Genomic DNA, 14,186 nt, shown 5'->3' with positions numbered 1-14,186 from the left:
CTATTAATAAAATTCTATTTTTTTCAGACTTTGGTGACCCATACTCTAGCTTCTGTGTTCCATTCCTGTTTTTCTTTTTGAGAGACAAGTTGCCATCTGTGCTTGAGTGACCACGTTAGTAACTGGGGGAAACTGGTGGAAAACTGAGTGTTTGGTGAGTTCCAAGCCAGCTGAGCTTTGTCCAACCACACATGCCCTTTGCATTCAAGTTTGTTTTTTGAGACAGGGTTTCCTCTGAGTAGCCTTAGCTGGTTTGGAACTCAATGTGTGGGCTGGGCTGGCTTTGAACTCACAGAGAACTTGCCTGTTCCTGCCTTTGGAGTGTGGAGACCAAACCTCTAGGCTTCACAGGCAAGGTCTTGGTAATCGCCAAATGATGCTCATGATTTCTGTGTTGTCTCATCGAGAAGGAAAGTCAAGGGTGCAGTGTTGCATGTTGGTATGCCCAGCCACTTGGCAGCTGTCATATCCTTTTAGAGAGAGGCACCCTCAACAGCCTGCTCACGTACCCTACTTCTGGTAAGAATCTGCTTCAAAGCCCATGTTAATTACTTTGGCTGGAAAATGATTTTTCCTAACTGGTTCTATATTCACCTTGGAAATAACATACTATTCTTTCTCCTCAGTAAGTCACATCTAACAGTTTCTGTCTGTCTGTTCCATCTTGCCCTTGTCTCCTTTGGTATCACCACAGTTCTGTACCAAAGCACTGGTCCTACCACACCGTCCACCCCAGAACCCCACTGTAACTAGGGGCTTTGACTGACAGCTCTACAGTATAAACCTCTCTTCTGGTCCCTCTCATCTTCATGCTTTTTCTTGGTGAGGGATGATTTCTACCCAGAGTTTGAGTGCATGAGTTGACTCTGCCAGGTGTGCACTGATGTGTGTTTCTCTGGATAACAGATCTGTAGAAGGGCTCTGTCTATTTTCTTTTTTAAAGACTTATTTATTTATATGTAAGTACACTGTAGCTGCCTTCAGACACCCCAGAAGGGAGCATCAGATCTCATTACAGATGGTTGTCAGCCATCATGTGGCTGCTGGGATTTTTTTTTTTTTTTTGATTTGGTCTTTTCTTTTTTGGATTTGGTGTTTTCGAGACAGGGTTTCTCTGTATAGCCCTGGCTGTCCTGGAACTCACTCTGTAGACCAGGCTGGCTTCGAACTCAGAAATCCACCTGCCTCTGCCTCCCAGAGTGCTGGGATTACAGGTGTGCACTACCACCGCCCAGCTGGCTGCTGGGATTTGAACTCATGACCTTTGGAAGAGCAGTTGGCACTCTCAACCACTGAGCCATCTCTCCAGCACCCTCTGTCTATTTCCTAAAGGCTTGCCTCAAACTCACTAGAACCATTAAAGCTTCTCTATACCTCCTGGGTAAGAGTTACAGGTGTAACTCTATCCCAGCATGCTTTGCAGGTCTTCGATTAGTAGTCTAGGTTCCTGAGCAAAGGGTGGAACGCCTTTTCATTCACAGGGTTGGTCTGGTCTCTTTCCCAACCATGAGAGCACAGGGAGGACAAGCACTGGCTGGGGAGGAGGGACACAAAAAGCCAAGGAAGCGCCACACAGGCAGGCACATGATATCAGCACCCCACTCCTTTATTTCCTCCCTTATAAAGGAGACTTCAGTTCAGGAGCTTTCCTTCCTGCCCTTAAGTCCCTGGAGACAAGGGGTCACAGGCACCAGATCTGGGGGAGACAGTACAGGTCTCAGACACTTGCCTCTAGCCCTGAGGTTCTGGCTGTTTGTGTCAGTGAGTCAGTAGTACCCTTCCAAAAGGAGGGACAAGGGTCAGTTCTGAGTGGCAAATGTCTCCAGACAAGAGGCCACCTTAAGTAGGCTGGAGGGGAATCCACCATAGCAAAGGTTGCCTCTGTCTGAACAGAGACTAAGCCAATGTGGGCAAGCCAGCTCAGTTACCTCAAGGGAACACAGTCCTTCTGTGAGAAGGACACAATCCGCGCGGATGGATGTTCTCACACACACCAAGGCAACACGCCACCTTCATGGGCCATGTGACTGCAGCTGGCAGCAGACACAGCAGGCTTCTAGGTGGATGAAGGAAGATGGCCTAGATTCCAGCCACAGGAGCTTGTCGCAGCAGGCTTCCAGGAGGGGAGCTCAATCCCGAGGCCGGTTGACCATGACTTCACCCAGGGCCTCCAACACCTCTCGTTTGTAGTCGTCGAAGTCACCGTCGATTTGACTGACACTCTGCTCTTCCACCACCCACAACTGGCAGTTGGTTTCTGTGATGAGGCGCGCATCATGGCTGACAACGATCACAGCTTTGGAGGAAGGAGAATGAATCAAGAGAGGGAGTCACAAGTGGAAAGGAGCCCAGCACACTATGGCGGCCCCCTGTCCCAGCACTTACCCCCCTTGTACTCGTTGATGGCCTCCCCCAGTGCATCGATGGACTCGATGTCCAAGTTATTGGTCGGTTCATCCTGTGGAGAAGGAAAAGGTCCGTGGCAGAACACTGCAGCAGGTGCATTTGCAGCTCTGACCCCCAACCCTTCTCCTATGGCGTGCCCACTCACCAAGATGAGGACATCAGGCTCCCGACAAGCCAGCTCTGCAAACACAACTCGGGCTTTCTGCCCACCTGTCACAAAAGGAACGGCACTGAGACTCCCGTCACCTGCCTTGCAGAAGGCCAACCCTACGGATGTACTTAGGACATGGAGGCTCCCCATCTGTGCTGTACCCCCCTTCAGTTTCCAGGAAGAGCCGATAAGGTCACCTCCTCAGGCACCCAGAATGGCAGTACCGGAGAGTTTGCAGATCTGGATGGTATGGGCGTGGCTCTCCAGGCCAAAGCGGCCCAGGCACTTGCGGGCATCCTGGTAGGGCAGATTGAAGCTCCGCTGTAGGTACTCAGTGGGCGTCTCCTCCATGTGCAGCTGCTCTGCGTATTGCTGGTTAAAGAAGCCGATTTTCTGCCCAAAGCGAGAGGGAGGTGGTCAGTCCAGGCCCTGCTGCCTGCCAGACTGCCACACCTCAGTCCCCAAGGCCAGCTTACCAGCCGGTGGTTCCTCCTCATTTCTCCGTTGGTCTGCAAGGAAAATCAAGACTGAGAGCAGGATGGGAGGTGAAGGCACCAAAGCCTAGTCTCACTCTGTAGCCCAGGCTGGCCTTCAATTCACAGCAATCCTGCCTCAGCCTCCCCAGTGCAGAGTTTATGAGTGGGTGCTACTAGGCATATCTCAAAGTTTTCAAAGAGAACCAAATACTGGAGTTTCTCAGAGAGAAACAAACATCAGAGCAGGGCTGAGAATAAATAGGTGCAAGAAAGGGGCTGGGGGCTCTGAAGTGGGGGGAGGACAACAGCTTCCCTTACAGTGACTGCAAATGAGGCTGGGTGGGTGGAACAGGCCTGTAGTCTCAGCTATGTAAGAAGCTAAGAAAGGAACAAGGATGGCAAATTTGAGGTCACCCTGGGTAATCTAGCAAGGCTCTATCTTAAAGTAAAACAAGGCTGAGGACAGAGCATGTTCAAGGTTCTAGACCTAGATTACAAACAAAAGCACACGCCTACACAGGGTGTGAGCGTGCAGAGAGGCAGCAGGAGAACCCGGGGATCTGACATTGCAGGAAACCAGTGCACGTTTGTGACAGATACATGAGAAAGCTGAACATGCCTTCCAGCTTACACACTTCTAACCAGTCTGCAAGGACACTGTCCCCTGGCACCATGCCGGGCCCTCTCCTTCCCTGTTCGTTTTAGGACTCACCGGTGTTAGCTTGCCGGTCAGCAGCAGGAGTAGCGTGCTCTTCCCCACACCATTGGGACCTACAATGCAAACTGGAAGGAGACTCGTAGTCAGAGGAACAGCTTAAGTCCTGAGACTTACAGCCAAGACACCCAGGGCCAAGTAACTCACTTCGTGAGTCCATGTCGATGCCAAAATCCAGGTTCTTAAAGAGTGGCTTCTGCCCCTCGTAGCCAAACGTCACACCTGAGAAAAAAACAGCCATTTATAATTTTCCTTCCTTCCTTCCTTCCTTCCTCCCTTCCCTTTGTTTTTGTTTTTGTTTTGAGACAGGGTTTCTCTGTGTAGTCCTGGCTGTCCTGGAACTCACTCTGTAGACCAGGCTGGCCTCGAACTCAGAAATCAGCCTGCCTCTTCCTCCCAAGTGCTGGGATTAAAGGCGTGCGCCACCACCGCCCGGCATTTATAATTTTCTTAGTCACTCCAAATGCCTGGCCTCCCAGGAAAGGGCTACAGCCTTGGCAGTGTAGGGTACCCAGGGCTCCACTGTCCACCTGCAGCAAGCGGTAACTCACCATGCAGGCCCAGCACAGGGGGGCTGAGAGGCGGGGGGTCCGGGAAGGTGAAGCGCACAGTGTACTCCTTGGGACGCTTCAGCAGCTCAGGGGGCTCCTGAGACTCTTCATCCTGGTTTTTCCGTCGGCATTTCTGCTGTTTCCGAGTCAGGACTTCCTTTGTTTGCTTTTCCTGGACAAGGGAAGAAGGAAGCAATTCGTAAGCTGTGCAGTCCCACAGGTCCCGACCCGCCCCACCAGAAGACTGGGCTCGCACCGCTTGCTTGGTGGACTTGCCCCCAGCCTTCAGCTCCTTCAGCTTCTTCTCCTGTTTCTCGTACTGCTTTAGCAGTTCTTTCTGCTTCTGCTGGTACATCTTCTTGAAGGTCACTGGGGTGGAACAACCAAGGACAGATGAGTTGGGGAGAGAAGCCAGGCATGAAGGTCTTGAAGAGAGAGCTAGCTCATCACCATGCTGAGGGCCGGCTACTCAGGCTCCACCTTTGGGTCCCTGTCTCCAACCCATGAAAGAGCACGCTTACTGTAATTGCCCCTGTAGTAATGGAGCCTCTGGGTGTCCAGGTGAATGATATCAGTGCAAACATCATCCAGAAAGCCCTGGTCGTGGGAGACGATCAGCAATGTCTTCCTCCAGCCCTGAAGGTAGCTGCAGTTGAGAGACAGGGTGAGTGTGTGAGTGTCACAAGGCTGGGGACGATGAGTCTAGGACAGATAATGAGGTGGGAGCAGGGAAGGAGGCAGGATGGGAGACGACGGGCAGCGCACTTGTTAAGCCAGATGACGGCGTTGAGGTCCAGGTGGTTAGTGGGCTCGTCCAGCATCAGCAGCGTTGGTTCCATGAACAGCGCCCTAAAGGAATGGGTGTAAGGTTAGGAGGAAAATGCCTGTTGAGCAGGCCCAGAGATTCTGGGTGGCAGAGCTCAGTGACAACAGTCTATTAGGTAAGGGTCAAAATGGAGAATGACCCAAGTTCTCACAGTGCACACAGCAAAGGAGGTTTAAAGTTAGCCTCAAGGGGCTGGCTCAGTGGTTAAGAGTACTGGCTGCTTTTCCAGAGGTCCTGAGTTCATTTCCCAGCAACCACATGGTGGCTCACAACCATCTGTAATGGGATTCAATGCCCTCTGATGTGTGACTGAAGACAGCTACAGTGTACTCATATAAATAAGTCTTTAAAAAAAAAAAGGTTGAACTCAAACCTGCTTACTACGCAGGCCTTACACAGGCCTTGAAGAGTGGGAAGAAAGGGATTAGAAGCCAGAAGCTGGGAGGCAGGGCCCACCTGGCCAGGGAGACGCGCATTCGCCAACCCCCAGAGAACTTCTGTGTTGGCCGATTCTGCATCTCAGGGTCGAAACCCAAGCCAGCCAGGATCCGCCGTGCCTTGGCCTCTGCAGCTGCTGCCCCAGTAGCTCGCAGTTCCTCATACACCTGGGAGGAGGGAGAAGAGGACACATGTCCAAGGGTCCACCGGACCTGCAAGGCCTACCTTGTGTCCCCTGCGCCATCTCCTCTACCTTTTCTAGTTTCTCAGCAGCAGTGTCATCCCCCTGCTCCAGTTGTCCCTGAAGCCGTCTCTCCTCCTCTAGCAGCCTCAGTCGCTTGGTGTCTGCTCGAAGAACAGCTTGCACGGCTGGTGTTTCATCAGCCACCACCTCTGCATGAGGGGGAAGGCCGGGCATGAGTGCCAGTCCCGCCACCCCTCTGTCGTCCTCCTGCTTGTTCCCCACTCCCCAGGCTCACCCTGCTCACACAGCAGCACATCAATGTTTGGGGGGATGTTCAGGGCTCGGTTGGCAATGTGCTTCAGAAGTGTGGTTTTGCCTTTGCTGGAAAGCAAGAACCATGAGAGCCTGGCCACCCGCCAGAGCAATCCTTCTTCCCCTCATGCCCACGTCTCACCCGTTGGGTCCCACTAGCCCATAGCGGCGGCCGGCCACGATGTACAGGTCAGCATTGACAAACAGCTCCTTGCCATGGGCAGAGATGCTGAACTTCTCCAACTGCAGCCAAAAGAATGGATGCACACAGCACAAACACACAAACACACACGAGAAGTCTTCCCTTTCCCCGTGCCCGCAGCATGGGCCCTGCTGTTTCTACTGGCTCTTCTGTCACTGTGCTCAGTCTGACAAAAGCTTTTCTTTAGTCATTCAGCCCTCACAGGCCTTCTGCTGAAGGGCCAAGTGGGGCAAGGGCCCTCAGATCTCACCTTGATGTCAGACGCATTTTCTAACATTGCCTGGCGGGAAGATACCTCTGCCTGGGACACAGAAAAGTCATTTTCTGCAGCATTAGCTGCTTTTAATGACTCCACCTGGCGTTCATAATCCATCTGAGGAGGGAGAGGACATTTAATGTCATAACATAGTAGCTTCAGATTGTCATAGCTTAAGGTCGTAAATCCTTCTTTCAACCACTTCACTTCAAGCAGCCCCCAATGCTCTTCTCATACCCTGGCCCTACAAACCACAGAAATCGTAAGAAGCACGGCTTACCTGTTTCTTTAGCTTTTTCTTTTCCTTTTTGCTAAGGTTGGCATAGGGATCATTTGCCTTCAACTCCCCTTCTTTCTCTTCTTTCTCTTCCTCTGAACCCTGTGAGAACAAGTGGTAATAACCAAACAAAGCAGCAGCAAGATCAGAACTAAGGACTTCTTAAAGTCTACAGAATGCTTCCAAGTCAGCCAGGGATACAAAGAGAAATCTTGTCTCCGATCCTCCACCCATGTTTCTCTGTGTAACAGTCCTGGCTGTCCTCAAATTTGCTTTGTAGACTAGGTTGGCCTCAAACTAACAAAGACCCACCTGCCTCTGACTTCCAAGTGCTGGAGTGAGAAATCTTGTTTTGAAAAAAGCCAAACCAAAAACAACAAAACATTCATACAACAAACCAGAAACAACAAAAAACCCAAACCCAACCAACCCACCCACCACCACCACCACCACCACCACCACCACCACCACCACTACCACCACCACTACCACCACCGTCAGATTCCTGGCATGCATCCCACTAGAGCAGGAAGCTATCTTTTCCACCCCGTCTGCAGACAGCTTATCCCAAGGCACTGGTGTGCATGAAGCCTTAATCAATCTCTGCCACCAAGAATCACTGGTGTGAAACGTGTTGTAGGCTAACCAAAGGAGAAGCTTATAACTTCCAAGACAGTGTAACCAAAGGGAAGCAATTGAGTTTCCTCTGTCACTAATGTGCAAAAAAAACAAACCAAAAAGACGGTATAGTGTGTAGCTTGAGGTAGTCAGCAAGAACTAAGACTAGAAATGCTTGAAATGTTGAGGAACAGAGAGAGACTCGAGACCAGGAACATGGTTAAGACTTGTATGACGCTACAGTACCAGTGAATGGTCACAGCATCAACACCATCAGGACGAACTCCATCTAAGCCCTGCCTGGAGAGTCCAGTGTGTGGTCCACCCCTGACCTGACACCTGACTTCATGTGGCTCAATGAGATAAAATGTTATAGTTCCAAGGAGCTGTAAAACATGAGACAGAGACAGGAAGCTAAAACTCCATTGGGACTTTTTTTGAGACAGGGTCTCTTAGTCCTAGGACTCAGTAGGTAGATCAGGCTGGCTTCAAGCTCAGAGATCCCCTTCACTTGTTCCCACTATGCAGGGTGGGTGTGTGATCCTCGCTCTGGTCAGCAGCAAGCTTCCCCGCCTTGCCCCACCCCACCCAGGCAGTGTGTACACACCTGCTTGGCCTCCTTTTTGTCTTTGTCCTTCCCTTGACGTGGAGGCTCCGTTTCTTTAGCCATGTCCTCCTCATCCTCCCCTTCACTGTCCACAGCAGCAGGTTTACTCTGAGGCGGCAAAAAGACAGGCTGATGGGAGGGCCGGCTCCCTAGAAGCAGTCAGCACCATTTGCAGGCTCCTTCTCTCACCTTGGCTTTCCCTTTTGATTTCTCCTCCTTTCCCTTTTTACTCCTGAGCCCAGGAGGCTCTTCAGCCACGGCCTGCAGGAGACACAGACAGTTTAGATTTGGAGTTTAAATCTCTAAATGACAGACTCTCCGAGTGACAGAAGACTTTAGAGATGAGGCCTGATGGCACAAGCGGGACAGACTTAGGACAGGTGGTTTATGAGCCGCCGGAAAGCAGTATCTCCGTAAGGAGACACAACGTGGCGGAGACACCACTCACCTTATTGATACGATTCTTCTCTGGCTTGGCCGGCTTGAGAACGCGCTTTTCTTCCTCCTCTTCCTCCTCACTCTCATCCTGAATCAGGGCCTCAAAAACATTTCCACCCTATAGGAAAGGCCACACACGTCAGCAGGATGGCTCTGCTTGCCTTTGGGGGTCTCTGCTTCCCTGCTGACAGCTCACCTTGGCCTTCTTCCGTCCTCGGGGTATGGGGGCGGGTACTGAAATGATAAGGGGGGAAAGGGGGTCAGAAAATGCCTGGCTCCTCCACTGGATAGCTTGAGGCACTGCAAGGTGTGAATGCCTACTCCCCCGGCCATGGGCTGCAGCTGCCCCGCCTTCAGTTCCCTTACCCTCATCCTCCTCATCACTGGCTGGCACAGACAGCTGCTTAAGGCGTTCCATGAGCATTCTCTCATCACCATCATCGTCCACATCCTTCTTCCGACGGCCTTTTCTGGTGTCTCGCTTTTTCTTCTGTTGCTGAAACAACAGTGTGAGTAAGGCTGAGGGCTGAGAGGGGCTGTGGGTTGGTTGGCGATTCCTGAGATCTGAGGCTTATCAGGGATACCTGCTGTTGCTGTTGCTGCTCCTTCTCCTTCTGTAATTTTTCCTCTTCCCCAGCTTGTTTGTCCTCCACTGCCAGCTCCTCAAAAAACTATAATGGGGGTAAGACACAGATGAGGGCTCAGAGGCTGTCAGCCATCCTTGCCCTACTTCCTCTCTTTTAAAAAGTATCAGTGTCATTGTATTTATTTTTTTAATTTTCTATGCCTGGTTCCTGCTAACAGCAATAGCTTCTACAAAGTATTGGCTTCTACTTTCATATACAGGACCACATATGCATGCCTATCCCCCGACGCTGTGAGCCCATGGATCCTTCTCACCCTCCGGAACTGTAAGAAAGCAGTATTTGCTCTTTTCAATTGTTTTTTCTTTGAGACAGGGTTTCTCTGTGTAGCCCTGGCTGACCTAGAACTCAGATATGCCTGTCTCTGCCTCCTGAGTGAATGCTGAGATTAAAGGTACACATGACAGCTTGGCTCTTTGACTTTGTTAATTCTTTGATACCTAGTGCCACAGCACAAGCCCATGACCCAGAGGGACAGAACTACCGCCCTCACAAGCACGCCCCTTCTCCTAGCAGGCCTCCCTCTTCAGGTCTCACATGTCCATGTACACTGTCTGGCAACACCCAGGGTCATTACTCTTCCTGGACTTATTTTCTCACCGTCTTTTTGGTCTTCTTGTCCTTTTTGCCTTTCTTCACTACTTTGTCTGGAATGTTAAACAGACATTACAACATTAGCTTCTTACAAATGCCAGCAGCCTGAGCTTCCTGCAGAGGTCCAGTTGGCTCTACCAGGAAGAGCTAGCTATTCTTCACAACTGTCTGGTTTTTCAGAAAGAATTGTTTCTTCTTCTATCTGTTCATCCACACACCTACCACTACACGTACCACCACCACCTTGCTTCAAACACCTATTTACTTAAAACATTTTTAGCCATTTATTTTATAAGAGTGAGAGTGCTTTGCCTGTAGGCGTGTATGCATGTTATGTGTCTGCCAGGCCTGCCTAAATGGACTTACAGATAAGCTGCCATGTGGGCGCTCAAGTTGAACTTGGTCCTTTGCAAGAATAGCAAGTGCTGTTACCACTGAGCCATCTCTCTGGGCCCTACAGACACCTATTTATTAACTAGACACTAGGTGTCAGAAAATGATTGCAATGGGGATGCAAACAGCTAATAACTGTGGTTTCCTCTGGTGCTTGTAGGAAGGAAGATCTTTACAGAGCAAAGGCCCCAAACCTCACCAATGGGAAGAAAAAGGCAAGAGGAGGGGCAACAGCAGAACCCAAGGGTGGATAGGAAGGGGGGGTTCTGAAGAGACATTCAGTACTTGGCTATAGGAATTGAACTAGGGTCCCAATATCTACTTTGGAAACAAACAAAACAGACAAACAAAAAACCGCCACTATCACCAAAAAAGCCCCAAACTGAACAAAACCGACCTGTTTACCGTTCTACAAAGCCTTTACGAATATTAGCACAACCAGCACACACTTCTCATTTGTGTGTGGTGCTGGCTCAGCCAGCCAGTCACAGCTGAGTCACACCCGCAGTCCTTTATCTTCTCATTTTTAGGCAGTCTCCCAGTTACCCAGGCTGGCCCCGAACTTGCCTTGCTTTAGCCTCCCATACTTGGAATTACAGCTCTGAGCTACCAGGTCTGACTCATAATCAGGACAGGTTTTCTCTGGGCAGCTCGCTGTACAGATCAGGCCTCTGCCTCCCGAGGGCTGGAATTAAAGGCCTGAGCCATTGCGGCTGACCTCAAACCTCCATTCCTTACTAATTCCTTCTGTCCAATCCACTGATCCACCTGACCCCGAGGTAGGGGAACACCTGTGCACAAGTCAGCTGTGAGACAGTATCATGGGGGTTATACTGCTCTGCTTCTCTTCCAATCTCCTTTAGCACTTTCCTGAAGCTGTCCTGAACTTCAAAGAAAACACTGTAACATTACCACACCTGACCCAGATTTGTAATCTGGGTAACATGGAGGCTGAGGGAGAAGTGAGTCTGAACCCGCCTGGGCAGTTTAATGAAACCTTGTCTCAAAATAAACAGGCAAAGATGAGTCTACATGGACCAGTTTAAGGCCATTCTCCACTTTATAGCTGGGCATTATGGCTCAAGTCTGTAATGCCAACACTTTAAGGCTCAGGCTAGAGGAGCACATGTTCAAGGCCATCCCTAGCTATACATGAGTTCGAAGCCAGCCTGGGCTTCATTAGAAAGCAAAAGTGTATTTTATGCTCAGACCCACTTCTCACCCCTTAGGCAGCTCACTGCATACATGCACACCCTGAACACTCAGGAGGTCAAGTGATCTGGACTGGATATCACTTAACACTTAAACAACTCAGTCAGCACTCTCCAGAACGTTATCACCTCCAACTACATTCATCTAAGTCTTTATGTCAAAAGCCTCTTCTCTCGCCAGAGACAGTTAACAATGTCCTTGTCATCTTCTCTTAGAAACCTCCAACTCAACCTTTAAGATACAGTGGCCTGGACGGGTGGCTCAGAAGGTAAAGGCATTTGTTGCACAAGCACCAAGTTCAATACCCAGAGCCGCATAAAGCTGGAAAGAGAACTGACTACAAAGTTGTCTACTGACTTCCTGTCCACACTTGATCCTCCCTCAGGAAAACACAGGGGTTCAGCACTTTATAGAGAGAGCACTGGCTGCTCTCTCAAAGGGCCCAGGCTTGATTCCAAGCACTGACATGGTGGCTTACAACTATCTGTAATTCCAGTTTCAGGGGATCAGATGTCCTCTGATAAGGTATGCACATGGTACGGTTATATACATGCAGGCAAAACATTCATACACATAAATAAAAAAAATGTGTTCCACCTTACAGTCCATACAGTCTCTTTTCTTTATTTTCAAGGCCCGAGAGATGGGTCAGTAGTTAAGAGCACTGGCTGTTCTTTCAGAGGACCTGGGTTCCATTCCTTGCTAACAAGCCTCTCTGTATCACCAGTTTCAGGATACCTAACACCCTCTTCTGGCTTCCAGAGGCACTGCATGTATGCAGTACAAAGGCAAAGCACCCATACACATAATACTAAGAACTTATTAAAAACTTTATCCAGCTAGAAATGTCGGTGCACATCTGTAACACCAACATTCAATTGGCAGAGACACATGGATCTCTATGAGCTCCAGGCCAGCCTGATTTACATAGTGAATCCCAGACCAGTCAGGCTACACAGTGAGATCCCACCTCAAAACACCAAAACCTCGTGGTTGCTGGGATTTGAACTCCGGACCTCCAGACACGCAGTCAGTGCTCTTAACCACTGAGCCATCTCTCCAGCCCCACATCTTGGCTAATGCACCTTGTCTTCCACCCTTTATCTTATAAGGACCCTCAGCAGATTAGATGTTAGCTGTCTCAGTGTGCTTTCTTCTTTTTCTTTCTTTCGCAAGACAGGGTTTCTCTGTGTAGCCCTGGCTGTCCTGGAACTCACTCCGTAGACCAGGCTGGCCTCGAACTCAGAAATCTGCCTCTGCCTCCCAAGTGCTGGGATTAAAGGCATGGGCCACCACTGCCTGGCTCAAAACAACTTTTAATTAAAAATATTTCTCTCTGGGCAGTGGTAGCGCACGCCTTTAATCCCAGCACCTGGGAGGCATAGGCAGGTGAATTTCTGAGTTCGAGGCCAGCCTGGTCTACAGAGTGAGTTCCAGGACAGCCAGGGCTACACAGAAAAACCCTGTTTCGAAAAACAAAAAAAGAAAAACAAAAAAATATTTCTCAAGCACTACAATCAAGTAACAGTCGATTATCCACTCTTTAAACTGCACTTTTATTAATAGAGTTGTGTCCTTCTGTCTTTACCAGTCTCTAGTTCTGGCCCAGGCACTTGATTGATAGTGATGTTTCAGTCTTCACTGCCTTACTAGTTCTTTGCCACTTCTTACACAAGTCATTGCCGGAGCATGGTAAATGGTGTTCCTAAATCTATCCTGGCACACATCTTTAATCCCAGAACTTAGGAAGCAGAGGCAGGCAGATTTCTGTGCCTTAGAGGGTAGCACAGTCAACTGAGTAGTTAGTTCCAGGACAGCTAGGGCTATGTAGAGTGATCTTGTCTTCTTCGAGACAGGGTTTCTCTGTGTAGCCCTGGCTGTCAGGGAACTCGCCTTGTAGACTAGGCAGGCCTCGAACTCACAAGAGATCCACCTTCCTCTGCTACCAAGTGCTGGGATCAAAGGCATGTATTCATAAGGCTTGGCTAAGAGACTGTTTTAAAAAAGAATGCTCAACTGAAACCAATGCTTGCAAAATTACTGTAGTCTTTCGTGTCTATCTCCCCACTGAGGTGACTTCTTGCCTCACGAGTTCTTGTACCCTTTATCCCAGGCCCATAGCACATCGCACGAGTACTAAACCCTGACCCTAGCTAGCCCTTAACACAAAGCCAGCACCTGCTGCAATCCAGTGGGACCGAGTCTCGCTTTAGGGTCCATGAAGGAGCAGTTCTCTCTGTGAGGCAAGTGCAATTAGGAGTTCCCCATAAGATTCGAAGCATGTCCGCGTACCACGGCAGGAAAGAAGTTAACAATTCTAGCTCCTGTCCTGCCGTCCCTCCCTCGGTGCCATATGCTCTTCCAGTCTTCTGACCGCCTCCCGGGGCTCTAGCACAGCCCCGGGCACGCGGCCTCTGCCCCGGTGCACATGCGCAGGACCCACGCTCCATGGAGGCCGCTGCTGGCCCCGCAGCTCCTGTCTCCTTCCCACTCACCCGCGGGGCTCGTGCCCTCACCGTCCCCGACCCACTCGGGCTCGGGCGGCTGCTGCTTGGGACCCTTCGGCATCGCGGCGGCAGTTACGCGTCCTCCTGAGGCGCCCGGCGCTGTTTCCGCTTCCGGCGGCGTGGGGCCGCCAGTGGGCGGGCTCTCCATTTAGCCCCTGCCCCGCCCAGCGGAGAGTCTGGTGCGCAGACGCCTGGGGCGAGAGGCGTGGCGGCAGCGAGGCCTTGGGGGTGTGGCTGGAGACGTCACGTACTTGCCAGGAGTGGGCAGAGCGTTATGACGGTCCCCACGCCTGAGCTGATGCTGCGACGCGGACACTTAAGGAATGACTTGGTAATTTCCAGGTAGTCAGAAGTAGCTGAGACATCTTTTATCTGATCG

At 50.5% G+C, this 14,186-nt stretch overlaps 1 protein-coding gene across 3 annotated transcripts; it reads right to left on the bottom strand.

The window, feature by feature from the left end:
• Positions 1 to 1,585: 1,585 nt before the first annotated feature.
• On the bottom strand, positions 1,586 to 13,932 carry Abcf1 (ATP binding cassette subfamily F member 1). 3 transcript variants are annotated; one of them, XM_052163936.1, is made up of 25 exons: positions 13,796 to 13,932; positions 9,702 to 9,748; positions 9,042 to 9,128; positions 8,824 to 8,953; positions 8,654 to 8,691; positions 8,468 to 8,575; positions 8,209 to 8,280; positions 8,020 to 8,127; positions 6,798 to 6,896; positions 6,512 to 6,634; positions 6,202 to 6,302; positions 6,043 to 6,128; positions 5,817 to 5,956; positions 5,582 to 5,730; positions 5,065 to 5,148; positions 4,821 to 4,945; positions 4,556 to 4,668; positions 4,300 to 4,471; positions 3,896 to 3,970; positions 3,746 to 3,816; positions 3,034 to 3,066; positions 2,782 to 2,950; positions 2,552 to 2,616; positions 2,386 to 2,458; positions 1,586 to 2,296 (listed from the first exon to the last, which is right to left on the bottom strand). In XM_052163936.1, exons 1-25 carry the CDS (start codon positions 13,866 to 13,868, stop codon positions 2,130 to 2,132), a joined length of 2,508 nt encoding a protein of 835 aa, XP_052019896.1. In that variant the 5' UTR covers positions 13,869 to 13,932; the 3' UTR covers positions 1,586 to 2,129. The 3 variants fall into 3 exon arrangements, with proteins under 3 accessions (XP_052019896.1, XP_052019897.1, XP_052019898.1); XM_052163937.1 differs by having other exon boundaries at positions 8,824 to 8,947; XM_052163938.1 differs by lacking the exon at positions 9,702 to 9,748 and having other exon boundaries at positions 13,796 to 13,901.
• Between the last annotated feature and the right edge of the window lie 254 nt (positions 13,933 to 14,186).

Source organism: Apodemus sylvaticus, chromosome 19 (genome assembly GCF_947179515.1).
Source record: "Apodemus sylvaticus chromosome 19, mApoSyl1.1, whole genome shotgun sequence".
Classification (NCBI taxonomy): Eukaryota; Metazoa; Chordata; class Mammalia; order Rodentia; family Muridae; genus Apodemus; species Apodemus sylvaticus.
The sequence above is the reverse complement of the archived record's forward strand: the minus strand, read 5'-3'. Positions and strand labels throughout refer to the sequence as shown.